The 18,881-nt window shown below is 36.8% G+C and overlaps 4 protein-coding genes across 5 annotated transcripts; 3 read left to right on the top strand and 1 right to left on the bottom strand.

The window, feature by feature from the left end:
* Window positions 1–166: 166 nt before the first annotated feature.
* Window positions 167–2,064, bottom strand: pax3/7-like (transcription factor protein). Its single transcript, NM_001078330.1, is given in 4 exon segments — window positions 167–566; window positions 630–736; window positions 835–1,275; window positions 1,504–2,064. Coding segments are annotated over 4 exon segments (906 nt in total). The 5' UTR covers window positions 1,784–2,064; the 3' UTR covers window positions 167–488.
* A 729-nt stretch (window positions 2,065–2,793) lies between these two features.
* On the top strand, window positions 2,794–6,061 carry LOC100180963 (transmembrane emp24 domain-containing protein 7). Its single transcript, XM_002126351.4, has 5 exons — window positions 2,794–3,012; window positions 3,553–3,681; window positions 4,010–4,126; window positions 4,578–4,700; window positions 5,334–6,061. Exons 1-5 carry the CDS (start codon window positions 2,866–2,868, stop codon window positions 5,442–5,444), a joined length of 627 nt encoding a protein of 208 aa, XP_002126387.1. The 5' UTR covers window positions 2,794–2,865; the 3' UTR covers window positions 5,445–6,061.
* A 132-nt stretch (window positions 6,062–6,193) lies between these two features.
* Window positions 6,194–8,913, top strand: LOC100178597 (myeloid-associated differentiation marker-like protein 2). Of its 2 annotated transcripts, none has more exons than XM_002126565.4 (6): window positions 6,194–6,935; window positions 7,205–7,340; window positions 7,645–7,751; window positions 8,202–8,311; window positions 8,364–8,462; window positions 8,536–8,913. In XM_002126565.4, the coding sequence occupies exons 1-6, from the start codon at window positions 6,740–6,742 to the stop codon at window positions 8,584–8,586; spliced, it is 699 nt and encodes a 232-aa protein (XP_002126601.2). In that variant the 5' UTR covers window positions 6,194–6,739; the 3' UTR covers window positions 8,587–8,913. The 2 variants fall into 2 exon arrangements, with proteins under 2 accessions (XP_002126601.2, XP_009858308.1); XM_009860006.3 differs by having other exon boundaries at window positions 8,202–8,307.
* A 1,015-nt stretch (window positions 8,914–9,928) lies between these two features.
* Window positions 9,929–14,315, top strand: LOC108949418. Its single transcript, XM_018811432.2, has 6 exons — window positions 9,929–10,219; window positions 10,566–10,748; window positions 11,265–11,441; window positions 11,709–12,478; window positions 13,191–13,408; window positions 13,838–14,315. The coding sequence occupies exons 1-6, from the start codon at window positions 9,949–9,951 to the stop codon at window positions 14,016–14,018; spliced, it is 1,800 nt and encodes a 599-aa protein (XP_018666977.2). The 5' UTR covers window positions 9,929–9,948; the 3' UTR covers window positions 14,019–14,315.
* The last annotated feature ends 4,566 nt before the right edge of the window (window positions 14,316–18,881 follow it).

The raw sequence follows: 18,881 nt of genomic DNA on the forward strand, positions 1-18,881 counted from the left end.
AGAACAGGACAATATGGGATGAAAAAGTGTCCCATCTTTCCCACCCTGCTGCAAAATTGAAGAGTTCTTTATTTGAAGCAGTGTAAACGCGCACATTGGTTATACTTAATTGTGCTACTGATGTTGCTGTTAACATATAGCTGTACATGTAACTTCATTCTTTTTATTTTTACTTGTAAAATGTCGCATTAATCATTGCACTTTCGAACTTATATCGTCAAATATTGTTTGTGATCCAAATACAGTTCAGTTTGAGTTTTATAATATTCCTTGTACAGGTGATGAAGTAACGTTTCATAAATACTGTGTTGGGAAGATTGCATGATAAATAGATCGATTGTATTTGGACAGGCACAAGTAATATGCCATACACGCATTAGTTATGTCATCATACCGGATATGCGCTCACTTGGTGTCACAAGCGCGGAAATGCACTGCTGCGGAAACTACCGACAACAAATGACGTGTCAGCTGTTGACCAACAGCACTCAGGGCCGCAGTTCGTCATTCGGGTTTAGACTCGGCTGCATGCGCCTCCACTTTGCCCGACGGTTAGAGAACCAAACCTTAGGAAAGTGACATGAGTCATATACATTCATTATTTATTGTTTCATGCACACTGTTATTACCTGCACCCTTGCTTCTGTTAAGCCGGTGCGACTAGCTAGCTTTTCTCTCACGCCCACTGGTGGGTAATGGCCCAAACTAAAAGCACTTTCTAAGATCGACAATTGTTCTGGAAAAGAAGGAAATCATCTTTTTTTAATGCGAAACAATTTACATCTTTAGGTAAAAACAAAAAGCAATCTTTAGTTTCGTATAAACAAGAATTACCTGACGAAAATCTAGTTCTACTTCTTCGTTGTTGATGAAAATTAAGAAAATGTTTATCAGCGTTCGGTCCATGCTGGCGAGCTTGTGTAAAACTTGACCCAACAGCTCGCGATTGGGGAACTTCCCCTTGCCAACAAATAGCAGATGAAAACACTTCGCCTGAAACGGACTGTGTCGGTTGTATCTCCCTCTTTGAAGTGCCCCTATGCTGAACCGAATGTTTTGTATCTTTTAAAGAAACGTTTGCTGCATTATTATCACTTTGGTTCAGCTTTATGTGTTTCATAAACGGGACAGCTCCGTCAGCTGCCGGCAAATCATGTACTGTTGCAGCAGTAGAGCGTGGGAGTGATTTAAAACGCAACAAGTGCTCGCTGTTGCTGGTAGATTGCTCTTCAGAAGATAACGTTTCAGATTCGGAAATGTTGTTGTACTGAAGACCTGCAAGATATAATAACTTGTATAGTAAAGTGGGGTAAGATGGGACACTCTTTCAGACTCTTTTCTTATTCGATTTGTTGGTAAATAAAGAATATTTCCAGAATTGTATAACCGCGTAGCCCCGCAGCTCTATAAAAGATCGTTGTTAACTGTTCAAAACTTTTTATGAAATATGGCATTTAGATGCTAACGGTATCCCACCTTACTCAACAGTACTATAAATCTAACCTGTTTGAAACCACGGCCTGGCCATGGCGACATTTCCTTCGTTCTTCTGAGTAAAGCAACGTTGGTAATGTGGGAAACTTGGCATTGGAAACCCGAGTGCAATGAGCCATTCTAATGTCACTGGAACTGTGCACGATTTCAGATATTGCTGCCAAGCCTCATGTGTGCGTACTTGCAGTTCTTTAGATGTAGATGATACATTTCTCTCAGCCATCTGTCTTAGAAAATCCAGCTGAGGCAAACCGCGTAGGTCAGGTAGTATTTTTCCTCCGATGTCCATTGTTTAAATTGCGCAGAATCGCGCGTAGGTTTGGCTTATAAAGCCGATCCGTCATTTTCTTGGTATATAGCCCAACAACGTATTTGCATTTGCGAGTAAATGAATTCTCAATCTAGTAAAATACTAGGCGCCGATAATTTCATAAGCGATTCTATTCTGTTCGGAACTCTCAATTACGAAGTTAATTGCATTAAGCTTCGTCGCTAACAGCATTAGAGACGTATGGTAAGCGAGAATGTTTTGCGCTGTAAAGTAACCTGTTTATTGACATCCCGAACCGCTTTTCGGCCATTGAATACTAACACTCTCATTTCAATCAATCCAGACATCTATATTGTATTTGTAACGGGAAAATGGGTCACGTAACATCAAAAACGATGGGAAAGCGATATCAGAACATTATTAAATCAATATTCGGCAACTGGAGAACGCTGCAGCGATATGTATATCTGTACTGCTGAGTTTTTGTTAATATTCAATTGCGTTAGCCTTTCATGTAAAATGCAATAAAAACTACAATTTAATTTTAACAAGATTAACACACATATTATATAGTAGAGTGGGGGGAGATGGGACACCTCTAGCCCATAATATCCAAATATCTTGATCGTGTTTTAAACAGTCTATAGGAGTCATAAGGAAACAGGTTTAATAATTCTTTTAATGTTCAGTTATACTACCAAATGAAACGAGAAAATAGAATGAAAAGTGTCCCATTTTCCCCACCCTACTATAGAATTGTTATCCGTATACAAAAACGCTGTGTAATTATGAAAAAATTAATAACGCATTTAGTAAACGGTGTCGGTTGCACATGGTTGTGGGTATTTACCTAATAAAAGCACAAGTTTAAAACGATTGCTAGTAAATTAACGATATGTTTCGTTTTCGTTTAGAATTTTCTGACTTATCAAAAATGTGATTTCTATGGTGCGTGGTTGTGTTTGGCGAAATGACTGCTTTTTTTATACGTGTAAGTTTTTTAATTCTGTACGTGTTGACAAAAAGCTACAAGAACTTGTTTTTAAATTGCGTTATTTGCAGGTTTAATTAAGAATGCTCGTACACAGATAGAGTTGAAAATGCAGTGTTTACTATTTATTGTCTTATTTGCTCTTGGTGTACACACTACTTATGGCGTGGAGCTTACTTACGAACTCGAAGACAATTCGAAACAATGTTTCTTTCAGGACATAACCAAAGACACTAGAGCAACGATGGAGTACCAGGTACTGGTGTTAAAATGTATAACTGTTTAATATGAAATAAAACTTTTAAATTGAAAATTCGTTTACCAGTAAGCATGCATGTCATGTGATACTACATTACTACAGTGTTTTAATTACCAAATTGGGAAAATTGGGTTATCCTGATCTTTTTCATAGAATTTAACAATTTGGTAAAAAATACACTATCATGTCGTTTGTAATCAAAACTACTGTGTTAAACCTGGTTAAAGTAGCGAAATAAAGGGAAAAAATCGTTTGTCTAAAAAGTTAACTTTCCAATGCACTGTTTTGTCTGTGTTTGTGTAAAAATATTTAAGTCATTGACAGAATGTAAAAAAATACCTATATGACTAAAATGTCAGCCATACAATAAAAGGGAACATTTCTAAATAACCACCAACAAAGTTAAATATGTTTAAGCAAGCACAATGAGTATAAAACAAAAACACTCATGCTATGCCAACTAATATTTCCCCACGCATGAGAATAAATAAATAAATTACATTCATGTCAAATTTTGATTTTTTTTTGTGTTGGCAGGTTATAAGTGGTGGGAGGTACGATGTGGATTGCACCATTGAAGACCCTGATGGTTTGAAGTTATATTCGGAGAAACGAAAACAATATGATTCTTACGCGTGGGATGCACAGAAGACTGGTGCATACCAGGTATACTGCGAAAATGGTATTATGGTGTTATAACACCAATAAAATTGTGCAGGTTTTGTCTCAAATCACTTTTAAAAATTTGACATTGCTTTCTTTAATCTTTATTAATGAGTGTAAAAATCAGTAAAAAAGTGTTTTTTTTTGGGCAAAAAAGTGACTTTTTCGGACAAAAAAATTGTGCAAAATGTTAAATAATTTCTTTTGCACATTCATTGTATATTGGTATCTTTTAACCTGCCATACAGTAAATTCAGTACATAGAATTTATACCTTCTAATTCTACCTAAAATGTACTTGATGGTCAGGCATAAAACTCAATTGTTTTCAGATTTGCTTCAGCAACGAGTTTTCAACCATCACCCACAAAGTAATTTACTTTTCCATGATAGTTGGTGATGAGAAACCACTTGTTGATACCATGGACAGAGCAACTGCATTAAACCAGGTATTATACTGCTTAATATTACTCAAAACTATTTTACCTGCATTAAGGTATGTCTGAAAAGTCTGAAAACTACACACTGCAATTCATTTAATTTTAAAAAGGAGAAGGAAGTTACAAAATTTCAAAATGTTTGGTGTTTTATTGCAATCAAAATAAAGTCTGTTTTTCTGTATAAATTTTACTATTAGAAGACTAAATATAAAATGCAGTTTACTTGAGACATCATACACTAGTATAGAAATATGGCTGTAGAAACAACCAATTCTGGATTTCTTTTATACATTCCGCATTTCTGCTATGTAACTCAGATTCATATAAATGCCAAAATTGGTTAATATTAAAAAATAACCTTAAGCACTTGTTTAAATTACTGGGGCTCAAAATTTGTTCATATTTTTTTTTCTAAAACTGTTACAGTGTAAAAAAACTTTACTGAAAAAACTATATTTAGATGGAGACATCGTGTGTTACAATACACGAAGGGATGAAGAACGTAATTGCCTCGCAAACTCATTTCCGATTACGTGAATCTCTTGGTCGAGTATTCGCCGAAGGAATTAACACAAGGGTGCAGGTAGGAGCTTTTATTTATCACATTTGCAAGTATTTTACCAACCTTATAGTATGGGTGGCTTCATACAATATGTATGTGTCTGTTCATTAAACATTGTGCAATTTTGGATGATTTTTTGTGTGACTGTTATAATGAATGACCCATGAATTAGTGACCACAAGGTCTGAATAGCTGTCTTCTCAAAAAGACATATACTTTAGGTTTAAGTATATAGCTATTGGCAGTATTATCAAACTTTGAATCTGAAATGTTTCAATAATGTGTTATGTGTTCTATATGCTGACCCAATGCTGTGAGCCATTCTTAAGTATTATCATTTTTTAGCGAATGCCTGAGAAAAAACCCAAACACTTATGTTTAAAAATATATACAGTAGGGCCTGGGGAGATGGGACACTGTTTAACCGTCTTTTCTCATCCCATTTAGTAGTAAACAAAATAAATTCAAAGAATTATAAAACTATATTCTCAGGACTCTCATTGACCGTTGTTAATTGTTTAAAACACGCTTAGGACATTTGGATATTATGTGCTAAAGCTGTCCCACCTTCTCCTACCCTACTGTATATAATACCCTTACCCTAACCCTATCATATTTGTTTTTATTAAACATACTTTTGTTTAACCTTGTCAGATTTGGTCTGCAATTCAAGTCACCATCATGATCATTGTAATGGTTGGCCAAGTATTTGTGTTAAGAGGACTCTTTAATACCAAGAAACCATTCACAAGAACAGACACATAGCATTGCCCTGCACACTAATAAAGCTAGATATAAATTGTAGCAACACATAATGGTGAAGCATCACAAGTGTTAGACCATAAACTATTTTAAATTTTCCACACATCTCAATTCTGTTTATTTTTATTGCAAATTCCCTGTAAAATCTTGAAAACGTAACTAGAAATGTGTTTTACTTTATTCCCGGTTGTTTATTCTATTTATTTCCACTTTTGTTGTGCCTATTATAGTCGTAGCTAGGGGTGTTATGAAATATAGGTACCCTGTTTGTCACACTTTACTGAAAAGTTTTATTCCCACCATATATTACCCAGAGTTAGTTTGACAAAAGATTTTGTGTCTCTAACATTCACAAGCACTTTGGCACCTACCGACAAAGTTTTTAACATTTTTTGTGGAGAATCATGAAGCAAGTTGAATGTTGAAAAGGTTGCAATTTTATGTTGTAATAAAAATGAGTCCTGTGTTATCTAGACGCTTACAATCATATTTTTGACAAAAAAATTCTAAACTTTTTCGGTTTTGAAAAGTATTTCAGTTTTGAAAAGGGATTTTCTGTTCTGATAAGTAAGTAAAATGTTTGTGTTTGTTCATTAAATACTAAACAGATGGTCGTTTTATATTTGTTTATGCTAAAACTAGCTCTAAGTACGAAGTGTTGTTGTAAAACTAACAGTGAGTTACGACAATGCAGGCTAGAAAAAAGTCCATATAGTTGCACACGAGTACAGGACGTAGTCGTTTTACAGCCTATAGTATTTCAAGGGAACGTAATTAAAAGCACACACGCAGTTAAAGGGAAATAGTTCTATTAAACATTTAAACCGAAAGAAACGTACTATTAGTTCGCAGTATTAACAAACAGAGACTAGTGTAACAATGATAAATCAAACTATCAAGACATTATTTGAACTCCGCGCATTTTTTTCATTCTTCTCTTTTTGGTATTTTAGCGTCCACGCATTAATTAAACCATCGTAAACACACAGCGGCACGTCAATCTATTGCGTATTAAGAAAGTAAAGGAACTGAAACATAAGACGTAGGTTCTGTTTGAACTATCTGGCCGCTAGAATGACGTCATTTCACTTTAGGCCTGTGGGACTACGTTAGAATGTTAGTACCGCCTCATGTGTAAATAGCCCTGGAATTACTTGTCTCGTATTAATGTGTAACTAAGATTGGATAAGACTTTCTTTACGTTTTACAGGGCGTAACCTGATGTAGATAACTAAACAGCTTAATCAGACATCAAGCTTTTTGCCTGGAATAAGAGATTAACATTAGTTAGCAGAAAAATGGAAAGCAAGCTTAAGTACGTGATATCTAAAGAAGGCATTATCAAGTTTCTTGTTCTTCTATTTGGTTGCACCACTTTCGCACTAATAGCGGATAGTAACAGTTATAGCTATCCTAGTGCAAAGACATGGGCGTTTGCAGCGTACATTATATCATGGAGTATTTCTCTGCTGTTCTATTTCTTTCATGCCACCGGTAAGATTTCCATTTTGGTTTCGTTTATAAATAATTCAAACACGTTTAAACGTTAGCTGTACGGTATTGGCGTAGCGCTTATACAAAGTTCCTAATATCAAAACTTATTCTGTTTCCACAAGTTAAAGACGGGACACCTTTAGCACATAATGTCCAAATGTCCTGATTGTGTTTTAAACAATTAACAACAGTCTATACTTATAGGATCCGTGTGAATACGGTTTCCTAACTTGAAACGGACATCCCAACTTGAAACTTTATATATACAGGCTTGGCTCGCCAAATGAACTGCGGGGGTTCATGTACGTATGACGGATTTGATTTCTTGTGGTCATGGTTATCAACTATTCATATTCTTGGCGCCTCGATCGCATTTTCTATTTACGTCACCGGCAGCTCTGGCTCGTAAGCAATTTTGCTTAAAATTTATATTTTTTGCTTATCTGATGGTATTTGGTGGGGTAAGATGGGACATGACTTAATTCTTTTTTTGTCCCATTTATTAGTAAACTAAGAATCCTTAGGTGCTAACAGTATCTTTACCCAACAGTACTATTTATTGCGTCAAACCCTGCCCTATATACGGCAGACGAAACGTTGAAAACAAAAACAACATCATATACCACATAAACGAAAATTAAATATTATTATATATTATGCTCGCCAGAAAGACATTAATCTTTGTATTTACCTTTCAATTCATACTCAGTGCTTACTACGCGAAACAAGCTTCAGCTGCTGCCATTGGTTTCATGACGTTTGCACTGTACGCTGTCGAGTCGTTCGTCCTACGTTCTTATGCCCCTGCTAATGCCGGTAAGTTACGTAATGAGTATTTTGGTTGACAAACAACTTCCAATTCGGTTTTTGATGTAGAGTGGGATAAGATGGGAAACCGTTAACACCTATATCCCATTTTTCTTGGTTTTTTTAACAATTAACAGCTCTTTTTTATAATTGCGGGAATACGGTAAATAATCGTTTAAATGTTCTTTGTTTACTTCAAAATAGGAACGAGAAAAAAGATTTAAAACATAACCCAACTTAGTCCAGCTTACTATAAGGGTGGTGAAATGGGACACATTTTTATTCTATTTTTTTTTTGTCCCAATTGGTAGAAAACAAAGAACAATCAACGAATTATAGAACCGTATCCTCGCGGCTTCCAAATACTATAGGATATTTCGATATTGTATGCTAAAGGCGTCCCGTCTCCCCCAACCTGCTGTACGCCACTAAACTAACTGATAAATCCATTAAACACAGGTTACATTGCAACTTGGAGAGGCTGGCTGAAGACTGCTATATTAGTAGGCGGTGCTGCTTCATTTAGTTTGCTGGTCGACTCTGGTTACTCATGGTGTCGTACATCGTACGTTAGTGCTATTTCAATTCGTTTGATTTGGTGTTACTAATTCTACATCATAGGTGCGAGATTGGATTGACGTATGCGCTCTCGGCTTACTGCATAGCATGGGGAATCAGCGTGTTTGTATTCCTAGGACGAATGTTTCTTCCGGCGTCAAAGTATGTCGATTTTTCATTTTTTGGCGGTTGTTCGGTCTAGCTTAACGACCTATAACTTATACTTTAATCACAGATCGTCAGCAAAACCGTTTACGGTGTTCCAGTTTGTGTGGTCAGTCATTAGTTGCCTGCTGTTCTTATCAGCTTCCTCTTGCTTTGCTGCGTACATGAAGTGTTCGAATTTTGATTATAATTACTGCCGAGAAAGATTGGCAGGGGTTGTGGTCGGTTTCGTCACTGCAATACTCTATATTGTGGACGCTGTGGTTCATAGACCCCAAAGATAAAGTTGTAACATTCAGTATAATGTTTTGTACGTATAACACAACTCTGCTGGCCATCATGGACATTTTTCTAGAGGCCATAGACGTACTCTGCTGGTTCTGGACATTTTATTGATATTTTATTGTTGATGTTTGACATATGTCACGGAATAAACGTTCCCGCATGATCTTGTGTGTAACGCTTGCTCCACATGTAAAGTGATCATATTTTGTTGTAGATGTAGAAATTTGTTGCTTACAGGACAGAACTCTGGAGCATAGAAATATATATAAACGCTTGAGGAGGGATAGCTTTACCCGTCTACGAAGTGAAAACGATTTTGGCTCTATTGTAAACTGAATTGCATGACGGCACTTTCTGCTTAAGTTTTGCTTCTTGATGTTTTAAAAACATGTAAATACACGCACACACACACACTAGACAACGATTACTTATACCTCTTTCACAACTTTATAGTCTTTGTATAAAGTTGTGAAGAATAACTATGAATGCTAAATTGTCACATAAAGTGGACGTAACATGAAAAAATACTGACGAAACATTGCCAAAGCGTGGGTGGCCAATGCATGGACAAAACGTTGGCAAATAATGAAAAAAAGATTCCAAGTAACGTTGTAAATAAAAATACTGTGGATGTCTCTTCTACCGTTTTCCTCTAAACGAAATAAATATTTTACAAAAAAAAACTGCAAAACGTGATTGAATCTCAAAATGTATATACAGACCGGACTATTAAGAAGTTCGGGAATTGGGTGCTAACAATGTTCCATTTTACCCCACACTACTATATAATATATACAACCTAGCACGTATATTTACATAGCATGATCAAATATTATAGAGAACTTTCTGCAACTTCTTTTCAGGGCGAATGACGTGTTATACTAAAGTTGAATAAAAGTGACTTGTTCCGCACGAGAAGTAATTCAGTTAGTCGTTATGGAGAGGAAACAATAGTCGATTATAATACCTGGTGATAAAAGTAGTCGCGACGGGCAACTCGAACGACTTTTACGCTCCGTTGCTTTAAAAAAAGATAATTTACTAAGGGATAATACTTTATATACTAAGGTATGCTATTCGTATTGAATCAGTCATATTATGCGACTCTGTGTGTAAAGATATCACAGCCTAAATTTTTCCTTGCTGCTGACTTGTTAATAAACTTTAAAATACAGAAGAGTTAGTGTGTAAGAGAGATATGTCTTTAACTATGAATAACGTTGAAGAAGCAGCCAACAACGCAGCTATGAGGTTGGCCCACTTAATTGGAGGTTCAAAAAGTTTACAAGAGGAAAGCGGTAAAAGAGATTCAGCTGACGATTTCCAGTCAGCAATGCCAACAGATATGAGTGTTCCTGCTCAAGATGGAGAATCGGACCTAATGAAAAGAGATGTGGAAAGAGTGGAAGGAAAGAGCAAACTTTCGAGTCAAGGATCAATGAAAAGTAGTATGAACAGTAAAAGCACAGGTATTTCGTTTTTTTTCGTTTTTTTTTAGAAAAAAATGTTTAACACGTACGTTTCCGCGTATTATTTAATAAGTTTTGTGGTTTTTTTAACATTAAGCGTACAAATGTTGTTTTACCGTAACTTTCCGTAATTTCGCATTTGTATAGTAGGGTGGGGAGGATGGGACAGAAACATTTGGTTGTAAACGAAAAATATTTACAGAATCATATAACCGGAACCCCGCAACTCTAAAATGGCGTTGATAATTTTTTAAAACACGATCAGCAACATAAGTACTATACACTAAGCGGACAGCCAAAGTATAAAGGTTATCTAATTCTAACATTACCGACTTTTTTTATGAAGATCGACCTACCACGTCTATCCGCAAACAGACAACGAGCAAAAGTGACGAGTCGTCTTCTGCACCGGGAAACGCTCTGCTCTTCAGTATGGATAACATCGTTCGCCAAATTCGTGATGATATCATAACAAGGTGCACGAAGATAAGAGAGCGAATGGGAGCTATGAGATTTGAGGATAAATTAGGTTTGTACCAACGTGGAGTTATAGGATTTTAGCAAACCATTTATAGAAATGTTATAAGCTAATGCCACGATACATATAGTAGGGGCGAGGGAAGATGAACCATGTTTTTATTCTGTTTTTGTTTACAATTGCTACTGCTGGTAAATAAAGAATATTGAAGAGTTATATAACCGTATACAGCCCCGCGACTATAAAAATATTATTTTGGTTGTTCAAAACATGATCAGGTAATATGGGATTTAGTTGATAACGGCATATTTTATCTACAGTGCGTAATCGTAAAGTTGACACATGCATATGAATACAATCATAAACCAAGTCCGATGGTGCATGTTTTACAGCCATTTTTCGAGTTTTACGGTGTGTAATCAAAAATCACACTTTACAGGCATGGTCAAACAACTCTTACTGTAGTACTAGTAAAACCTTATTATAAAACCATGCAATATACCATGCAATATAGACCATGCAATATACCATGCAATATAGCAATATACCTCTTACCATGCAATATAGAGGCAGGAATAGTCCCAGAGGAATACAGAGATGATCTCGAGAAGAGGCTCGCCGATCTGATGATAGTTGGCGAAAGAAGTGGATTGAGCAGACATAAACTTTGTGTGTACGAGCTGGAGTGTCATTTTCATATCAAAATTGCTATGGTACACTTGGAAGGCCCGACGGATTCTTTAGGTAACTGTTGAATGAATGTATGAATGAATGAATACAATTTACTTTGTTATTTTACGATAACAAAAAAATGGAAACTACAACAGCAAAATTACGAGTAACAAGGGTGAAACAACAACACGCTTATGGATAAAACATAAAAGAAATAACGTTATGCGTGATCTTTATACACCTTATAAACATTAAAATATTGCATTGAACCATAGTTAACTGTATACTATGATTGAACGCATAATAAAACGGTTGCTAAAAGTTCCTTATGATTTGCAGATAAAGCAATTCAGTTGTACAGAATGGGCCAATATTCTGAAGCTCTGCCCATGCTGGAGCAACAGCTTGAAAAAACGAACTGCTACCTACATGAACTTATTGCTGGTTCGATGTTCAATCTTGGAAGGATTGACGAAGCTGGGTTCCACTATCAGCAATCTATCAAGAACACCAAGTCCAGAAACTTTTCAGAGAGAACGATTCGAACCGACAAGCAGCAGTCTAATGTTCTGGCGGCCGCTAGAAATGCGAAGGCAAAGGCAGGAGAAAGTTTAAAGAACAAACAGTATGAACATTCGCAGACGTTTTATGAGATGTCAAACGACCTTTACTCTGCGATTGAGAACCGAAGGGAGGCCGTTGAAGGAATGCTTCTATGTATCGGTGGAATGAACGACGTGATTCAGGCGCTGGCAAAAGTTAGACCTGGAGATGGTGGTGCACTGGAAGCAAAAACGGCATTGCAAGTCATACTCAAAATGCAGGATAAGCTCTCGGACGTCGTTGTTCGCTCTGGTCTCGATCCAGGATTTCAGTACCAATGTCTCGGTATTTGTTTAAGTATTGTAGCGAGCGGGTTTGAGGCTACGGGGAGATACACTGCCGCTATTAGTCGCTACAGAGACTCGCAAGATGCCTACTCCAAACTGACTGATGACAAGCAGCGAGTTCTGCGCATGCGCGAGTGTGTCATGAAGGCACGTCATGTTATTCGTGCTTTGATCAAAACACTAGGCAGGGCAAACTCAGAAGGGGAGTTGACAACACCGGTAAGAAAACTAAGAATAGATCTATCACACAAACAATTCAATCAATTTTACATGACATGATGTCGAACATGAAAAGCCGGTTCCATCCATTCTGGTCACGATTTTCTACGTAATACTCTTTCTAATTGTAATTACCTCAAACATAATGCAAAAAAAGTCAAAAGTTTTCCGTAAAAAATTACATCAAAACAAGTAATTTATTACACAAGACTAAGACCAGTGTACAGATCTGATTAAGCATATTCGCGTCGCAAAACAAATTGGAACGCAACTTCTATCCGTTAACGCCACTTTAGAATTTCAATCACTGGGCAATCGATAATACAATAATTAAATTCTCACGGTAATGAGCTATTCTCTTGGTGGTGGCAAGTAGCTTAACCCATGCTTGCGACATACTATACTAAAATTTAACCTCGACAGTTCTTATAAAATTAATGCCACAACACGAGTATCTAATACAATACACCGAATTTCATAAGTAATTTTACAATATTTAGGAAAATATGCTACATTAATAATTTCAACGAAAATCATCGGATTTTTATTAGTTTTCGCCTTATATAGGGTGGGGGAGAATTCGTAGGAATACGGTTTTATAATTCCTTGAATGTTCTCTGTTCACTACCAAATGGAACGAGAAAATAGATTAAAAAGGTGTCCCATCTTCCCCTACTTTACTCACTATTATGTTTTGTTTTTATTTTCAAAGGTAAAACAAGGAATGAACATTGTTCTCCAAATGCACGATAGTTTTATGGCGGCCAGCGACAGGGCAAAAGTGGAGCCGACCTTCCGTGCGGAAAACCAGGCCGAGTGTCTGAACAGCGTCGGGATCGGTCACTACGAGTTACGACAGTTCGATCAGGCGGAAACCTTGTTACAAAGAGGGGTCGATATTATGAAGGAAAAGTTTGGAGCCAACTGCAGGTTGAAACTTGAAAGATGTTTTAAAGTCGTGGGGATACGGTTATATAATTCTATAAATACTGTTTACTACCAAATGGGAGGATAAAAGAGAACAATAACACGGTCTCTTACCCCAACCGATAATATATAGGGCTCCATAATAAATATGTTATTTGTAAACCCGTAAATTTTAAAATGTTGCGTTTAATTAGTATTAGACACATTTGTAGTACAGTCGGTTGGGGAAATAAGGGACACCTTTAGCACATAATATCAAAATACCCTGATTTTGTTTTAAACAATTAACAACGGTCTACGGGAGTTGTAAAGATAACCGATAAGGGTTTTCTTTGATATATTTTATTTACTACCAAATGAGACGAAAAAACTGATTGAAAATGTGTCCCGTCTTGCTCCGCTCTACTATAAACCTAATGAGTTTTATTGCAGGCACATTACGCTTGCGCAATTGCTGTACAATATGGGGCTACTGTACCAAGATATTGGTCAATTGGTAAAAGCAAGAAACTGTTACGAAGACGCTCGCGCACTTTATAACAGAATCGAAGATATGGCGTCACGTGACGAGGGAATGAAAAAGACACAAGAGGCCCTAGAAGACATCGAGTGAATAGTTCAAAGACCTGCGATCGAGCAACACAAAACAAACTTGTTTTCGCAAAATTTGGGCGAATTTTATAATTTTTTTCTGAAAAATGACTTTTTTCCCTCCAACATAGGATGTATTTTATCGTTTTTTTTTTGTGAATCATATTTGCGTCTTTTATAGTCTTGAATTACGTAGTTTGCCAGATATATTTTTAGTCATCGAAGACCTTTAAAACAAAGTGCGTAGAGCTTGCGTTTTTGTAACTTGTTTATTGGTGCGTTTTGCAATTGCGCGTAATAAACATACGCATTTAGGTGACATCATTTCAAACAAGGACGCGAAACAAGTTGTTGTGAGTTCTAATTCATCAACACGCCGCATGTAATGACACAACATAACCGTGTTTTGGTCACGTATTAAATGCCAGCATCTGCAATGTACATGTTGATACACATTTCCGTTTTACAGTCTAAATCCTGGGATTTGAAACAGAAGCAAGTTCGGTAAAACATTCTTTGTTGGCTGAGCGGCCTGAATTATTTAGTGTTGCTCTTACATGTTGTCGTGTATCTTTCTCGATGGGTTGGTGCCATAAAGACAGCGCTGTCTTGAATAAAATCTTCCCCAAAAAAAGATAAGTGCGACATTTTGGACACATTTTATATCGCCCATGCTTTATAGCTATAGCACAAATCGTGAAGAGAAAACTATTTTGCAAACACGATTGTTAGTATAGTAGGGAGGGGAAGATGGGAAACAATTTCATTTTATTTTCTCGACCCATTCGGTAATAAACAAAAAACATTTAAAGATTTATAAAGCCGTATTCTCACGACTCCAATAGACAGTTGTTTTTAATGTGGTTTTAGAGATTTAATGTGGATTGGGTTTCTGTTATAATGAACGTTCAATCAATATGCTATAAAATACATGTGTCTTTCCGCGTGAACAGATTAACATGGCTAGTGTTAATTTTGATTTTGATCGTTATTGTTATGATCATTGCATCAATAAGCTCTAAAAATAAATATTTCAAATACGTGATAACGATTTCACATGGCATTAAATTACCGCAAATCCTATGAACATCTGGGCTATATAAGACAAATATGGCTCAGAAAAAAGGGAAGTATTATAGATGCATGAAATTAGATCTTATTGTCATTGGGACATAGACGAACATCGGGACATAGACGAACAGAAAAATTTCGCGAGCAAAAAAAGAGCATTTGAGAGAAAGGAGACCTTTTGTTTTCATTAAGCGCATTCATATTTTCCCGAAACAAGAGACACTTTTTATATATCTCTCTCTAATTCCCAACGGGCTGCTTTATGAGGCCACACAGAGTTTAATTTAGGGATCGGCGAACGAGCTGGCTCGGGCTGTAACATTTCTGATTGAAAGGACCTTGAATGTTAAATTCGATTACCACGTATATCTGATTTTCGTTTGCGAAACCCTGCCAAATTGGAGGCAGATGAAACCAGTGTGTATACGCAATGGGCTTGGACAACAGCAAGATTGAGTATCTATTAAATTAAAGCATAGCGAGACCACAGCATGAACTTCCGTAAGGCGGTTTAAATCTCGTCGTGTGGGAAATGTGTGTAAAGGCAAAATCGTTGTCAGTTGTTTTTAGGAAAATTTATTTTTGCTTCTAGATGCGATGTGTTTCTCAAATCTCTAATTGCGCAGCGATTTTTACAACAAGATTGGGAGCAGTTATCTGAAATCGATGAGGACCGTGCACTTCGTTGATTATTATTCTAAAGAAAATCAATTGCATGTGAAAACGCACCCCACAGGAACTCATACATATTAGTAGGGTGGGGGTGGGACACCTTTTCATTCCATTTTCTCGTCCGATTTAGTAATAAACAAAGAACACTCAAAGAATTATAAAACCGTTTCCAACGACTCCCCTAGTTCGTTGTTGATTGTTTAAATTACGATTAGGATATTTGGATATTATGTTTTAAAATTGTCCCGTCTTCCCCTGCCCTATCTATAGGTTACAGGATTTAATTTTCCCGTCCCAGTTGGTATTTAACACAAAATATTTAATCAATTACATAACTATATGTCCGTTTGATCACGACTCTAAAAGGCGTTGTTGACCGTTCAAAACACGATCATGAAACGAGATTTAGGTTAGATTTCCCCACAGTACTATATACGTTATAAACATAAAAACACTTTTAACACATCTTCTATAAGCGGGCAACATTTGTCCATTCTCTATCATGTATTACACATTCCGGCGGTTACTGTTCAGCGAATAAGCCTAATTCTTACGGTAGAGTGGGGGAATGACGCATTATCAGCCGAAACGTGACGTGAATGCATAAAAACAAAGGATAGCGGGACACATACGTCAATGTGGTTACTATACTGTATCGTAAAACAGGTTTAGTGACAAAACAATGAAACAGATCGCAAGTGTAGTGTGTCTGATATGGAGCGGATTGAGTCTATTAAAAATGTGTGTATAGTACCAATTAAACTAATTAAAGATTTTTTTGTGGACATTTACGGTTTCCAGAACACGTTACATATTGTGGCGTTGTTGTACACAATATATTTTAATATATAATCGTATAAAGTCACTGTACATGTCATAGAGTAGTGACACTAAAACTAGGATCCAAATTTGTTCTGAACTCGTATTTTTAATGCAATTTCCGACAGAAAAAAAAAGAGTCACGTTAAAAAATTCCAATATGTTATGTAAGACCAGTAACATACACAACAAAACATGCGTCATATTTTTTAAAACAAGTTACCCCAAAAACAAATCTTGTTTTGAAACGCAGGTTTTGTTCGTATATAATCAATAGTGCTCTCGTGGGGCGAACCATCTGCGACATATGTCCAATGCGCAGAATAACGCGCGCGCACCTGACGTCACATATCACTGTACATAAGCTAATTATCTACGTCACAATAGAACGTGTGGGACATCGCGCTCACTTTACACGTATGTTGTTTATTCTACTATTTATTAATGCATTCTGTGTGATTGATCACTATCGCTGTCTTTATTTATAAAACGTGATTTGAGTAAATTGGCTAAAAAAGTAAATTATCGTTTTTCTTTATTATATAGTAGGGTGGAAAAAACGGACACCTTTTGATCGTGTTTTAAACAATTAACACCGGTCTGTGGAGTCGTGAGGATATTGTTTTTTGTTTTTTTAATGTTCTGAATTTTCTTTGTTTTATACCAAATAGGAAGAAAAAAATAAAGGTTCTTCCATCTTCCCAATTAACCCTACTCTACTGTTAAAAGTTTGTAAAAAAAATTTCATTTATTACAAAATTCTTTTTTTGTTTTTGGATATCTTAAAATGCGCCTGCTTTTGGTATAATAAACATACAATATCACACACATTTAAATCGTCTTAAAGTAAATCTGGTTTAAAATAGTAAACTGCATATCACTGCCGCGTGCAAGAACCAATAAAGCCGGACACTATATGTCGATCGCATATATCTCAAGTATGGGAAAGTGCCGTGGGACCGTATGGGAAAAATTGTGCTCGTTGTGGAGTATGACCTGTATCATTTCCGTATTGCTCCGTCTACATAGTTAGGCTGTCTCCATCAAATTGGAAAATATCTCGAATTGGCGCACGCCATGGTGGAGAAGCTGGAATTGAGTTTCGAAACAAGTTTGTAAGTCAGCACACGTACGGAAAAGGGTGCTATATGTATATAGTTACATACGGGGGTTCCCATGTCAGATTTTCAATGGATTTTCAGCTGTGTCAGCAAATTAAACTGACAACACATTCAATAGCATCGCATGGAATTTCCCAAACTCTTTTTATTGGAAGGTATAATATGAATGAATTAGAGTAGGATTTAGATTAGAGATCATACGCTTGCGAGTAGTGCTAAGCGGCTTTGGTTGATCAAGGAATTGGCACGTTTGTATCAGCAATATCTGAGTAATTGTAATTGTGATATCTCAGACTGGCAAGGATCAACCCGCTATTCCGTATTTGGTGATAACTTGTGATAAATTGCGCAATTTTTGTGCTCCGAAGTATCGGAAACTGGGTATGTGGAAATCTCGCCTTGTTCGGTTTGCTTTTAGTAAAGAGGTGTAAGCGTCCCAGAGAGTTGCTGGTATCGTTCACACGCACAACTGCGATTCCCCGTTGGAAAGTAGGCGAGCACTTGGCACCGACCGTTTGCGATGCGAGAAATGACACGGTTTCATATGAAAGTCCCGTGACAACTGCACGGAGCAGGCGCCGATAAGTCGACCGCTGCCTCCAATATTTCGAGTCACCGTGCCCCTTCCCCACGGGCCGGATGGCCAGCTGCTGCTACCACTGTATTCGATCGCCTTTTTGGCCGTTTTACCAGTAAATCTGTAACAGCAGCGGCGGTGTTATAGGAGTAGGTCCATGCAATCTATAGCAGAGTACCTTGAACGTAATTGCGCTCGCAAAACGTACATTCATTTAAAAATTCATGATTCCCAATTTCAGCGCCCTCTCTTGCGTTGGAGATATGTTTTGTGGTGTAATATTGTAAAAGCTTCTGTTTAAGCAGCACGGTACAAAATGAAACGTTGTATATACACCATGCTTGCATACAAATCAATTAAAACTTACTCCCGAGGAAGTACCTTATTTTGTCACGCAATACAGTGAACGGTAAAACAATATTTTCCTGACTCCTGTGGCCTCAGAGCAAGCCAAGTTATATTTAGTAGAAAACGCGTGGTAGGAAATTTGTGTGGATGCCTAGCCAAACCAGTTGCTTTCAAAACAGCGGCGTCACTAACCTAATCGTATGTGATTGCGTGAAATTTAGACCAATTTAATGTTATGCGAAGAATTGAGGTCTCTGGGGTGCGAAAAACAAAGATT

The sequence above is a fragment of the Ciona intestinalis genome, chromosome 4, assembly GCF_000224145.3.
Source record: "Ciona intestinalis chromosome 4, KH, whole genome shotgun sequence".
Classification (NCBI taxonomy): domain Eukaryota; kingdom Metazoa; phylum Chordata; class Ascidiacea; order Phlebobranchia; family Cionidae; genus Ciona; species Ciona intestinalis.